General features: G+C 36.8%; 1 protein-coding gene across 1 annotated transcript; it reads right to left on the bottom strand.

Annotated features, from left to right (window-relative positions):
- Nucleotides 1-6,308: 6,308 nt before the first annotated feature.
- Nucleotides 6,309-14,730, bottom strand: LOC125681018 (mastermind-like protein 1). Its single transcript, XM_048920900.2, is given in 3 exon segments — nt 6,309-7,756; nt 7,758-9,719; nt 14,062-14,730. Coding segments are annotated over 3 exon segments (2,262 nt in total). The 5' UTR covers nt 14,308-14,730; the 3' UTR covers nt 6,309-7,702.
- Nucleotides 14,731-14,937: the final 207 nt, after the last annotated feature.

Below are 14,937 nucleotides of genomic sequence, written 5' to 3'. Positions count from 1 at the left end.
AATGCGTAATGAAATGGGTAAAATGCATACTTGATACTTGTGGTCGTGTTCGAAAAAGAAATCATATGAAGTTTTTATGATTTAAAAGCAGCATCGCATTTGGCGATCTTTGCTCGTTGCTCCACGTCATATTCAAACTTCATTGTAATTGGATATGTTAAGGAAACCATAATGCATCAGTTATTGTCATACCCAGTAGACCCGTGGGGATCCAAGTTAGAATAAGTCCTCAGTACCCCTTCCTTGTCGCAAGAACCGACTAAATGGGGCGGTCCTTCAGATGAGACCGCAAAAACCGAGGCCTCTTGTCACAGTAGGTGTTGCACGATAAAGATCCCTCCCTGCTCAAAGGCGATAAGCGCCGAGCACAGGCCTAGATTTTACAGCCCTTCTCCGGCAATGGTGACGTCTGAATACGAGTGAAAGATTCTCGAGTGAGACGTTAAACAACATACAACCAACCCAGTATACCTGCATTTCCCCATGTAAATACAGTAAGCATCTGACAGTTCGTACTGAAAAATGTTGAACAATTCGATTATTTTTCTCGAATATAGATAATGACACAGAAGTAGACGCTTTACAATGGTTTATCAACTGATGCTATGTTTTGATGCTTAAATTGCTGTAGAACTGTGAGAGTTATGGGATGTTGGTAAATTTGGCATGCAAATAGATGATGATTACTAACTATGAAACGAAATACGCGTATATGGAAAAGGTCATAGTATGCCATTCATATGCCTTTTTACAATAATTGTGAATACTTCTATTCAGTGTGATAGTTTTACTGCCATATTATATACTAGTATATGGTGACACTCTACGGATTCTGTTATAAACCGGCGTTCTGAATGTTTGAAACGTGATATTTTAAGAAAACTTTGTACATATCCCACCTTCAATACAGAATACAAGGCACAGACATGTATTTCTATTGTGTTCAGGAATATCATTATACTTATGGTACGACTAAACTTCAACTGACCACAGTAAACTAATGCGAAGACGTATATAACGATGGGCTGTGAACAAAGTGCGGGCCTAGAGGGGGTGGGTTATGAACAATGTGCCGACGTTATGAACAATTTGCGACACTAGAATGGATGGGTTGTGAACAATATGTGGACCTAGATAGGGTGGGTTGTGAAAAATGTGTGGCATTAGAGGGGATGGGCTATGACCAATGTGCGGACCTAGAGGTGATAAATTGTAAACAATGTACGGCACTAGAGAGAGCGAATTGTGAACAATATGTGGACCTAGAAAGGGTGGGTTGGGAACAATGGGCGGCACTAGAAAGGATGGGTTGTAAACAATGTGTGGCATTAGAGGGGTGTGTGTGTGTGTGTATAATGTGTAGCACTAAAAGAGATGGGTTGTGAACACTGAACGGACCTTGGGGTATCGTTTTGTATGGGGGTTGTCGCATCACTATTTATTGATACCAATATATATTTCTTGGTGTAAAGATTTCAGATACCATCAGTGGTATTCCTAATATCAATGATTTAAATTATTGATGTTAAAATAAACAACGATTTATCGACATAAAGAATAATAAAGGGTTCTTCTCATATTAATGAATCACATTTCTGAAATCAATATTTCAGGAGATGAGAAAATGAATTTAAGATGGCTTTTAGAGGCTTAAATTGAAACATGTTTACAAGATATTTTGAAGGGGAATGCCTTGATTGTGGTGTCATTTTTACCGTTTTACGCAAAGCAAGAAGGTTCATCAGATCTCGGGAGAGAAACCAGTACTAGAGCAATGGTTCCTTCTGTATTTGGTTTCGAATGCAATACACGATCGTAATCAATTTTCTGAAATATTGCAATTTATTCATAAACCTTACAACTACAAAAACCAAGAGCCTTTTCTGTATTGATTACCTCTTCAAAAAACAAACTAAATTCAGATAATAAATTATATGAATAAACAAAACAATCGAAGGAAAAGAAATTTTTAATTCGAATTACTTTCCAAAGTGCAGAATGTACCATGACATACATTTTCAACTGAATCATTGATAGTGATATTAATAATTGTATGAAGAATTAGAATTATTGATATCAAGAAATTTTTAATATCAATAATTCTAGATATTGATATTAAAAATTAAAAAATCGAATGATAAGGATATAAATTTTCATTTATCATTATCAAAAATAGCACACAGTTATTCATGTTATGAATTTGAAGTTTTATATCAACAAATGATTATTAAACTATAGTTTTCGACAGAGACCTATAACTGAATTATTGATGTCAGAAATTCAAATTCTTGATTTCAATAACTAATCAACACACAGTAAAACGACATCCCATTATTTGAGCAAATAAACAATCAATTTTATTTCTAATGACCATGAAATCATAATATCTGTTATTTACACGTACAATGTGTATCGTTATCATATTTACAAATATGTTCATAGTTCCATATGCATGACACGAATACTTCTCTTACAAAATATTGCTGGATCCACTCCTGAATAGTTATACAACAGATATTTCCTACTACGTTGTGGTTTAGAAACGCATGGAAAACATAAAGATTGAATACATGTGTGAAACTTGATAAAAGATAACTGAACTAAGATGGCTGATAAGAAGATTAATAAGTAACTAACTAAACAATGCCAATACATCTTGTAGGTGGGCTATTATTTTGCTGACATCTGCATCGATTTTTATCATATCCATCAAATTCATAGATTAGTTATTAGTAGGTTGGCTAATTAACTACTGTGATTTTAATCAATTCCGTAGAACGTCATTTTTGAAGCACAAGTAAACAAATACAATATATCTGATTATCGGCAACAGTACATGACATTTCTCGGCATAAATATTTCCCAGTAGCGGATCTAGAGAGTGTGTTATGGGGGTTGCTTCCATTCCCTTGGTTGAATATTTTTATCAAAAAAGATCATTTTGGGGTCCTCCCACTTTTTGGGGCGGTAAAGGTACAAATTTGGATCGCACATCCCTCATGAAAATTTTCTGATCCACCCCTCATTTTAGTCAGCTATGATAAAAGTAAAATACGAAATAACAGTTTTTAAAGCAAATATCATTCTTTCAAGTAATTGCTAGACATAAGAACGAAGAAAAAACTATTTCTGTTGTTTACGTATGAAACTTAATGAGTATGTTAGTCCTTCGCAAGATCAATGAGAATGGTTAATATAAAATCATTTATGAAAAAAAAACCGCTAAAAGCAGGCTGATGCTGTTGTTCACCGGTTTATCTTTCTGATGCTGAAGCTGTGGAGGCAGAGGTGACATTTACTATTTTTGGTTTATCACAAGTTTTCAAAGACCCACGAAGTCATTGATAATGATCTTCCCAAAGGTTACATATCTACTTTGTTACAAGCTAAAATACCATTCGATAAAACAAACATAATATAATATTCCACGTCCTGGAGAACGGTTTTCATTAATTAAGATTGTACAGTTCGCTCGTATCGCCTCCAGATTTTAAGGCCGCCATAAATGTCACGAGGTTTTCAATATTATAATTGATAACATGACTGATCATATACGCAAATTCGACTACGTTGCTTTGGTGCAAAACAGGTTAATCACTTTTACACGAAGTCCCTTGCGAGATGCGACTCTAATCCATGTTCACTACTAATATATAGGTTTTTAAAAAGATGAAAGCCAATCAACTTCATTCAGGGTTTCGGTATTAGAAAGGAAGAGTCACGTGAAGTTTTGATGAGGTTCTAAATATGAATGGCCAGTGTCAAAGCCGCCACTTTTACGACTACAATGGCATCAGGATATCAACCTGCTTTGGATTTAACTTGAAAGGTTTCATTTAAGACACTAGAAATCGCACAAACAAGAATTTTTGGGTTTACAAACATCACGCAAATAACGAAACCTGGGAAACTACCTCCCGGTAGCAACCATTCAACTTTTCTTTGGCCTGGGAGGTGGCAGGCTCGTAGGAAGCAATTTGAAAAGGCCAACGAAACGTGGAGGGGAGTTTATTCTTATACATATTTTGTGTTTTAATTTTAAAAATTCCCTCTATTCGCTACAGGTCTGGGCAAGGGCGGATCTTTGCGGACCAAAAAATTCCAGTTATCAATTTTAAAGAAAGTTTGAGTCAAAATGATATGAAAGGTGGATACTTGCATGTAATTGCATCATTCAAATTTATCAACACCAGTATATCATTTAATTCTAGGATAAATAAGACGAAACACTGATATATATTTACGATATTTTCGTCAGATACAAGTATGACTTAAGAATTCTTAAAAAGCATAAGTAACTTAAAAGTTTTGGTTAAGAAGCAGACAATTTAAAAGTGAAAAAGAAGTGCCAGGAAATGCTCAGAATATAGGATTTTGCACCATTTACCACATAGCTGCTGGGGGCCTATTGGGAGTAACCTTTAAATCAGCCTATTTTAGTATTTAAAATCAGATTTGAGTATGGCGATAACAATGACTAGAATTTGGGGAGACAACTAATAAATAATCAAAACATTTTCATGTACAAAACTGTCTTGAGATCTCCCCAAGATGTTATGAACACAAGCAATAGGTTTAAATGGGGTGGGGTGGAGATTGCGAAAAATACCGAAAAGATCAAGTGCTCTTGCCCTTTCACTAATTCCTGGATCCGCCTATGCTGGGGATATCAAAACTTTGCATAATGGGAGATTCTGGGGGGTATATTTGATGTATAATAAAACATACTGCAATAAAGATCCAAACCAAATGTTGTAGAGGGTTGGAGTAGCACAAGTAAATATATAGCGTGTTTGAATTTATCCTTACCGTTCCTTCAGATATTATTCACAAAAAATCATTTTTACCAATATTTTGTCACTATGTTGTTTCAGACCTATGCTGTTCCATATATTATCACTATATCGCTGACCCTTTTCAACTTGATACAACAATCGGTATAGTTACAAAATATTAGGAATAAAATGTCAAGATGGTTTACATTAAATAGGGATATCAAAACTGTGGAAATAAGGGGCGATTTAATCGGCTTCGTTCCTCCTGCCTCCATTGTTTATTTACCCCCATAATACATACCGCAGACATTCACACTACTTGGATGTTTTTATGAAATAGGGAGAGAGAGAAAAAAGAAGTTTTCCAGCTACTTGTATAATTATTACTATTGTAAACTCCCGAATGTTTCCGAGAATAGCGACAGCTATCAGTTATAAAATACGAAGGAAATGAGAAAAGTAGATATTCGGACAATAGGTATGGTGTTTCTTTACGTAGAAGTCCACAACTCGAACGTTTTCCAGTACCGCGATCATGATCTACGTCAATGTAGGTTCTGTTACTAATTCAGACACATTCTAATTACTGTACCAAAACTACAAATGAAAATGATTGATTCCGACAGAATAAATTGTCCTGAAAGTGTTGAACAGTTCCCACTCGCTGTAGACAGACTGCAAGGACACATATCGAAGCATTGTACTCAGTGTGGCTACATCTCCGTGTGATTCCCCTTTCTTGTTATTTAAATTGAATTGTTGAATATCTGAAAATGCCGCTATCTTCATTACTCTTTGACAAAGGCAACCCCGCTCCAGTACGGTTTCAATTCGGCGATGTATTTTAACTCTGTGTATTCACCTGTCCTGTCCGTTCACAAATTTTGGTCTCTTTATCGACAGCATGGTTTTATAAAAAGAAATATTTCTTTTTTAATAGAAAGCTGCAAGAAAGTATACGTGGTCGTCTCCTGTAACGGTTGATGGACAGAGCTATCATGTCCAATCCTATCACGCTGCATCAATTACACCAACAGTCGAATTTTCCCCCCAGATAACAAGATTTTGTGATAACACCAGCGAAGGAGGCCCGTCGAATTCTAAGATGCCGTTTATCAATAAAAAGAAGATACGTTTCCGTTTCTATGCAACATGCACGTGTTTGGCACACTGCATACAGAAGAGTGGCGGACCTTGAGAAGTAGATATCCTGGATCCACCACTTCATAAAGCATTCTATCTTTAAGAGATTAGCGTTATATACAGAACATTGACTCGACATTTTGGGAAGGTGAGAACACAAGCAATGTCAATGCCTCGATCGCTCAGTGACCATGTTCTACACATGTAGGTTAAACGTGAAATCAACTACATTGTAGTGAAGATAAATCTGGAAAGCATTCAAACACAAGACCATACTGTATCGAATTGAAATAGTCATTAATTTCCCATCAAATGATGCAAGCTAGTACCTCTCCATTCAGTTCCTCATTGTCTTGATTACTACTACAAATACTAACGTAACATCGAAGACTAATTTTAAAATAGATTTATTCAATAAAAACATTGTAAACAATCGATATGAAAAATACCTTACAATAATACAAATTGATTTTTGTTAATACAAAACCAAAACATGGTGTGAATCTGTTGCAATGATTTACAAATATAAAACAAAAGAAAAACATTCTGATTTGTCTCAATGTCATGTGTGATGTCAGGACAAGCCGCTCGAATTTCTTTTAATTAAATGCGAATGTGTCAAGAATATTCAGCAAATCGGTGGGAATAAATTAATTGCAATAAATTTCAACTGTCGGGCATCGAATGAAATGCTAATACAAAATGATGCGAGAGGAGACTGGCCCCCGTTATCTCCTTACAAAAGAGCTTGGGCCCGGCGCCTTCAGCGTTAGGCTAATAATAGAGAAAGACAATAAATAGAAAGCTATTTGGTCAATGTGTCCCCCATTGGTTAATGCTTAAAAATCTCATTTCAACTCCTCTCTGTCACACATACTTCAATTAAAGCTGGTTTTACGATGTGTTTCGTGTACAATCGGGGTGGGACAAGTGTCCGCCATGTTTCTCTAGCCATATGTCGCAAGGTCAACCAAAGGCGTAAACAAAACAATGGCAACATGCAATACAAAATATACAATGCAGAGAATGAAATGCTAAACACTATATCGCTACAGGTTTGACAATTGAAACATTAATCGTAATTATTACACAAGAACCCTGTGACGGTTCCAACATAAAACTCGCAGATCTGATAAACATAACCAACATCAATAGAAAGCGATCAATACTGATCCTCTCAATTATATCCAAACAATATCTAAATCAAAAACGTATCTTGCACTTTTTGGTATCTGGCTCAACCGAAGTTTAAAAAAATGCATAACCAATAAAAAGTTAAATTAGGAAGCTGATTCAGTCTTTTCGTCCTGGAGGTAGTGTTTTTGGGGGGATACAAGTAACAGATCTAATTAATATAAGCACTCGAGTTAAATTTACATTCGACGTCTCCTTTCCAGAGTTAGGAAGCGCCGGAAACTACAGGGTCTACAGACTCCTGTTTGACTACTGGTCCAATATCCCATCATCTCATATATTGATGTCAAAGAAAATCATGACGGCACTTAACACTGCAGGACACAGAGCCGTGCAATCTCTGTTTCATCGTATCGATTATGTAAATATCACTTGCATCAAGCTGCATCTTGTATCATTTCAACTTCATATCTAAAAGGAAATCGATGCATCTTCAATTATCTCGATAAATCAACGGTTGTCTTCTGACAATCATTTCCCGCCAAGAATCTCGTCGAGCCACGCGGCGTCGTTATTAGGGTCGGAGCTCTGCACCGTCATTGAATCCAAAAGTTCGGGATTGTTACTTGGTCCTGCACTGTCTAACAGATTTATAATGTCCTCGTGATTTGATCCATTTGGCATTTGATTGGCCGACTCCATGGGTCTTGCTCTCATTGCCATCCTCTGTGACATTTGCATACTTTGGTGCATCATCATTTGATGAGATTGCGGCATCATAGGTTGTGATTGCATAGAACCCATCTGCATAGGTCGAGATGGCGGTCCCTGCATACCTGGCATATTAGACCCTCCCATGCCATTTTGATTTGAATATTGATATTGCATCATTCCAACCTGGGCGCCCATATGCGTCATGCCGGATGACATTTGTTGTCTAGGCATTTGTTGATTCATCATTGGTCTTGGCCAATCACTGCGAGGTTGAGAAATATTTAAGCCATCTGGTCCTACGTTGACGTTTGGTGGTCGTTGGTTTCGCATGATCGAACTCGTGTATGTGGACTCTGGTGGAAGTCTCTGGGGACGAAGCTGATGAGGTTGGGCTCCATGAGGCTGGGCTCCTGGATACGACTGCTGTCGTTGGATCGGATACGGCTGGCCGCCTTGTGGCATGTCAGGCATGTGCCCGTTACCAACCCTCTGCTGCATTGCCGTTACCTGGTGTGCCTGCATCATGCCGTTTGGCATTTGTACACTAGCACTTTCTGATTTGATATGACTGTATTGTGCTGATGGCATACCATTAGTTTGGTTGACCATGTTCTGCATGGTCTGAAGTGGATTTGGGCCCATATCGGCCCCTGGGTATCCTTCGGGTGCTGATTGCTGCATTTTGTACTCTGGCGGCGGACGATTCATGTACTGCTGCTGTTGCTGCCTTTGGCTCTCTAACAGTGAACGAGCTTGGGCTTGTCGTTCACGACGAAGTTTCTCTTGCATCATCTGCATTTTCATTTGTTCATTCATATATTGGGAGTTTTGATTGGTTGGTCCCATATTAGCTCCTGGCACATTGAACGACTGTTGCTGCGATATCGACATCTGTTGCGGTGGTTGCCTCATGTGGACCTGTTGGGTCTGAGACATTTGCATTCTGCTGGCTCCGTCCGTCACTTGAACATGCTGTGTCTGCGTGATTTCCATCTGCGGAGACTGACTGAAATGTGATTGGACTTGATTCTGAAGTTGTTGCAATGACGACGGTGGTTGTGTTTGTTGCACAGAAACGGGAACACTTGGTTGATAATGAGTGATGGGCTTGGTTCCATTATACGTTAACCCAGCCTCGGACTTTGGTTGGTTAAATGGCACATGCCCGTGCATATTGTTATTCATATATGGTCCCTGGTTGGTATTGTAATGAGATTGGGTGGATGGATCATAATTTTGTGGATATCCTGAATTCGGTGGGTATTGCCCAGTATCGGGGGACATTTGGTGGCCAGGATATGGCTGGAAACTGCTCGTGCTCTGGCTCTGGTGGTTGGCTGCTAATTGTTTTAAAGTCTCTGCAGCCGGAAGTGTATTTTCTGCCATGCTCACTGATGGTGCTCTATAGTTTTGCAAGTGCGGTGAATTCACCGGATACTTCTGATTCCCATTAAATATCGGCGAGTTTGATTCTAATTTAGTACTAGCAAGTCCTGGCGACTTCATTAAAGGATACATTTTTGTGTCATTACTATTATTACTGTCATCAGAAAATTTACTTTGACAAATTTTTTCAAACTTGTTAATTTCCTCTAGCAAATTCTCGTCTTGGTTATTTTCCACCATAGACCTCAAAATAAAGTCAATGTCTTCGTCGTTGATACTTATATCATCAGATGGACTGAGGTTCTCATTTTCATTGTTGCAGTCTTCGGGACTGGGTTTTTGTTCACATTTGACACTGGTAGTGGTTTCGACGCTAGATTCTCCCTTTGAACCGACGGTGGCATGAACGTCAAGTTTTACGTTGTTGTCCTGTTGTTCGATTCGCACAGAGAAGTTGATTTCACTCGTGGTCCCTGTATTCGCCTGTTTTGCCGAAGGCCCTTCTTCAGCGCCCTCTGTCGTCGAACCCTCGCCTTGATTTCCGTCTAATCTTCTCTTTAGGCGTGGCTGTAAAAGAGAGAAAAACATAATTTCATAAGATGCAGTCATTTGCGGTCAATCTATCACAGTTCAGAACTTTAAGTTTGTATCTTTTCGAATTCGATACAAATATCGTTTTTTAATAAAAATAATTAATCGCATTACTTTTAAATATACATATATTTGAATTATATTTAAATAATTTATTGTGAGGAGAGGAAACGGACAATTATCTTCGTAAATCTAGGTCATGAAAATTCTGACAACGTTGTCAAAGATGCTTTTTGATTTATGCCACCCTTCGCTCAGCAATTTAAAGGAAAATATCTACATGTACATGTAAATTTAGCATGAGTGTTGTTATGAGGTAATACTTGGCAAAACATCACATAAACTTTTATCAGTCCCCAACACAAGGATTCCTCGCTAAATGTGAAATCCAGTGGGCATGTGTCTATATTTATCTGTTCAGTAACTATGTCAACATAAGCAATAATCCTCTCCTGAAGAAATTTTGGGTCAAATAAATTTACTCCAACCACAAGTAGGGTGCATGTCACTATCTCGAATGAGAGAGAGAGAGAGAGAGAGAGAGAGAGAGAGAGAGAGAGAGAGAGAGAGAGAGAGAGAGAGAGAGAGAGAAATTTGAAATGAAAGAGTTTGTTATACTAGTAGTGTAGATTTTATCAGTATGCTACTAATGATGAAAATTCATCCTAAAGTAAATCAAATGTCTGCTAATTCAAAAAAGCATGTCCGATGACTAAAATAGAAATGATTCAAAACAATTATCCAGACTACTTTGTATGAACAGTTTTCTGTTTAAAATCAAATAATGTAATATATCTACAAATGTACCTCAATGTAATGAGGAAGAGGTTCTCAGAGTAAAAAATATATTTACTTTTAAAATATAAACATTTATAATAAGTATAAAAACAAAAATATCTCAAAGAAAAACTTAGCTAAGCCACCTGTTCTGACACAGCATTTGAGAAGAAATATATTGTGACCACTTCATAAATGAAAGTTGTGATGCAGAGGTACTCCATGGGGAGAGATTGTGAAGATCATTTAAGTCAATACAAGCCTCACAATAAACTTCCCCTGTGTCCAACACAATAAAAGGGATCAGCTAAATGCCTCAAGAGTCAAGACCTTTAACTCAGAATAGACTTAAGTCAAAATTTTGATTTATCTAGCATAAATATTTAAAAACTGCTGGTTTATAAAAAAAACATACTGAAAATTTTCTTTGCTTATGAAAAATTATTTCCAAAGTTAGCTGGATTAGAAATTTAGACTTTCTCAGTTTATGGTCTTGAGGCCAGCAGATCAGTGAAAAGCTCAACAGCCCATGATTAAGAACGATAATGCAAATGTCAAATGATAAGCAAATCATAACCCTGTGTTCTTATGAACTATTGTCTATACAATCTACTTCTGTCTACTCCTTCACTGTGAATACTTCTAACAAGGTTGAACTATGATAATTTGTTACAGTCCCCGGGTCCCCTTCACCCAAGATCACATGGCACTGCTACATCAAGAAATGTCACCGAGTCATTTACAAAGACACATGTACATTGTATATATATCTACATGTTTGAAGGGGTTTCTGTTTCACAAGCATGTATTAAAAAGACCAGAGTGGGATTGGGTCTACATATAACCCTAAATTCAGAATGGCTTGGTATGAGTACTTCTGCAACAAAATACAGTACAAAGACTTTAAAGTACACAGTCAAAGTCATGCATGGTGTGTATATGATGTCATAATTCAGCTGAATTTCCCATTTGTTTAAAAGTGCAAGTGAAATGAGCAGTTTGAATGTATCATTTACTTCAGAAAAAGATGGGCACAGGTGTTGAGCATCATGATCGTTTTGTTTAATGCCTGCACTTCATAATTTCTAATCCAAAAACACCCTGCAAAGACCCGTCTTCCATCAATTTTGATCAAATTACCTTGTAATTATAGTCCAAAAATGCACTAGATTCTTTATCATGTAAAAAACACTTCAATATTTCCACCATTTCTTTGGGCCAAAATACAGCAGTAACCACTCACTATATACCCATTACTCAGTTGATAAAATTTTGATACATCATCATTGCACTTGCACACGGTAACTTTGAAAACATGTATATTTAAACATTCATGAAAATTATAGTAAAAAAACCAGCAAGATGCATTTAAACTGTATTATTTCCCATATCTACTTGTCTAAATATCTGTTTCTGATGATTACTGAGGTATCTGAAGACATGTTTGTGAGCCATTGTGCAATCTTTGGCCACATATTTGTCCCTGATAAGCAAACTTAGGTCATCAAAACTCAGCATGCTGAGGGAGAAAGAAGCTCACTGCTCTACAGCCCTAATTGGTGGTATGATATTGAAGACAACCTAGTTTTATCTCGTGGCAATTAAAATCCAGAGCTGCTTGTGCCATTCGTCTTGCTTATTTTGCCAAAATGATAAACTCTGCTTGTTTTCCTCTTTTCAAAAGCAATGCTGCCTTAGAGATCGTCACAAGGTGCATTTCTTCCAAATTTGAAAAATTTACCATTAAACGAAACTACTATATACCTACATTAACCCCCCCAGTCACCAAAGCAACCAAAATACTTTCTAATAGAAAAAGATTTTTCATTCATTCAACAGTTTGTTATCAATATATATATATATATTAGAATCTATAAATAATTTTCATTTACTTATCATTTGTAAAAAGATGTTTACTATCACTAATAATAAAGGCATTCTGAGTTGGAAATTTTACTTTCTTATCACTTTGGGCAAAACACGTTTCTGAAAGTATGAAATAATAACCCAAAGATTTATAATTTTTTCTTACTGGTGGAATTTTTTACAGTAAACTTCTCAATTTCTTAAATGTCACATTAGCAAATAGTGCCCTTACCATCAAAATTCTAATATACTTTCAATACAGTTTTCTGTTCATTATATGTAAATTTGATATGTGCCTTGAGAACTTTCAATATTAGCTACAGCATTTACACAGCAATACTCAATATAATCTTCAAACTTTCTCATTACTTAAAATTATTCTTTCTTACATTATTCCAAGAAAGAAAGATGTTTATTTCTTCATACACGTATTACTTCCCACTGTCAGGTTTATCACGTTTTAGACTTTATAGAATAATAAAATTTATATTTTGAAAATACTACGACACTATGAAATGTTTATTCAGTTGTGACTTTTTTCATGTAAACTGTAAATTATGCACAAATGTAACTGACAACTGTTATCTAATTCAATAATTTCACCCATAAATTTCTAAATTGACATTATCAAACATAGTTAAATGGAATTTTAAATCAAAAGTTATCAAAAAAATATGTGCACTCAGTAAAAACACCAACAACAAAAATCATCTATCTTAAATTGTTACTCTGTGCATTTCCCCCATTTCCCTCAAAAGCCCAGTCACATACCATTTCAGGACACTTTTTTTGCGCTAACAAACTGCACTGTGTTTTGTCTTGATTACAATACATTGTGGGAAGGTTAATGTTTTAGAGCTGTACATCATGTGTAGGACTTCATTCACTCATGAGCTTTTATATTGAATTCCAGTGTCTCTGTCATAGAATACTCTCATGTCAAACACCAGATGTAATTGGTATATTATGATTGCACAATAGTTTGGCCAGTCTGGGCACAAAAGGATTCTACAGTTGTTTGCTAATTAAATTACCCTTGAGCATTTAACGAACAAAGGTTTAGATTAAATGACATCAATTAATTAATATCTCCAAATTTAGGTCAATTATAATTTGAGTGTAAGACATGACTTTGAGTTCTTGCACTGAAAAACCCCTTACTAAAAAAACTGTCCAACGAATTGAAGTGCAATTTCCGCAGAGCACTTGTTCAAACTAGTTAGAAGTACTCAAGTAGTACAAACTTACTAACTGACCCTGGTCCATTTATACTGGACAAACAAATCGCTGCCTATGTACAGACCATAATGAAATGAGCAGAAGAGTCGTTTAATCAATTTGTGACTTTTAAATTGTGTCTGGGGTAAGGTAAGGATCACAGAATGTGTCGTTTGCTTTGAGACCCACTCTTGAGAAATTACTGGGGTAAACACGGCTTCTCACACATCGATAACACTTACACTAAAAACAAACAATGGTGTGTGCATTTTCTTCAAATTAATCACTTCCGTCTTGCAATACTATTATTTTGAAGGGATGAAGCCTACACTACACACACACACACCAATGACCGCGGTGTGACTTAATGACACTGCGTAGGCCCCGTGCCCCGGGACAATCTCGTTATCTCTGGACAATCTTTGATATTCTACCTGTGTATTATGCACCTACTTACAATTAGATTTCCCTGGCTCCCCGCGGAATCTCGACTGGCCTTGGATTGCTTGGACGCTTTCTTAGCTTTAGAATCCAGCCACCTTTGACGTTGGTTCCGAGTGTCGAGCGACTGATGCTCGTAAATATTATTAATGGTATTGTCGTAGTAGTTGTTGCAAGTATTCTGATGGCGTCTGTATTCTTCAAAACGACGTTTTAACCGATTAAAAACATCTCGTTTTTTAGAAGAGGGAAAATCACCCATGCTATCCTTTCCAAACTCGGGATGAACTGAGACAAGCGTGTCTCGTAAACATTCGCAGCATCAGAACAACTCAGTGTCTCCCATTATATTGAAATCACAGATCCGTGCGCCTATCACAGAACAAAAACAATGTGCATGGAGTGTTGATTCTGGTGTTTTCAGCGTTTCCGGAAACAGTCCCGATCACATCTTTGGGCATCCCATTTATAAACAAATCTACCTCACTTCCCCTTTCCAATGAAGTGCAAATGATCCGAAATGTGCCGAAATAAGTTGTATTTATGATACGCTTTTTTCTATTTCGGGCTAATCCATTGTAACTTTTCAGGGGGGAACAGCCTTAGTTTGGTAAACCATTGACTAGCTCGCTATCAGACAGGTCACGCGGCTAGCGTGTTCACATGAAGCGTTTTGATTTTTGTTAATGTAGAAATTAGGACACTTTATTTATACCAAGACCCTTTGTCTAATTTCTTATGTGAGCAAATTGCTAATATGTGGGCATTTATTTACTTATTATGACGCATCAAAGATCGGCTGTGGTCATGGTTCAGTGATTAGTATAGGTAAAAGGGATATCACGGATAATAGAAAAGGTATTGAATGACTTCAGCGCGTCATTGTTCAGCC

Source organism: Ostrea edulis, chromosome 2, assembly GCF_947568905.1.
Source record: "Ostrea edulis chromosome 2, xbOstEdul1.1, whole genome shotgun sequence".
In the NCBI taxonomy this organism is placed as follows: domain Eukaryota; kingdom Metazoa; phylum Mollusca; class Bivalvia; order Ostreida; family Ostreidae; genus Ostrea; species Ostrea edulis.
Note: the sequence above shows the minus strand (reverse complement) of the source record. Positions and strands in the feature narration are given on the sequence as shown.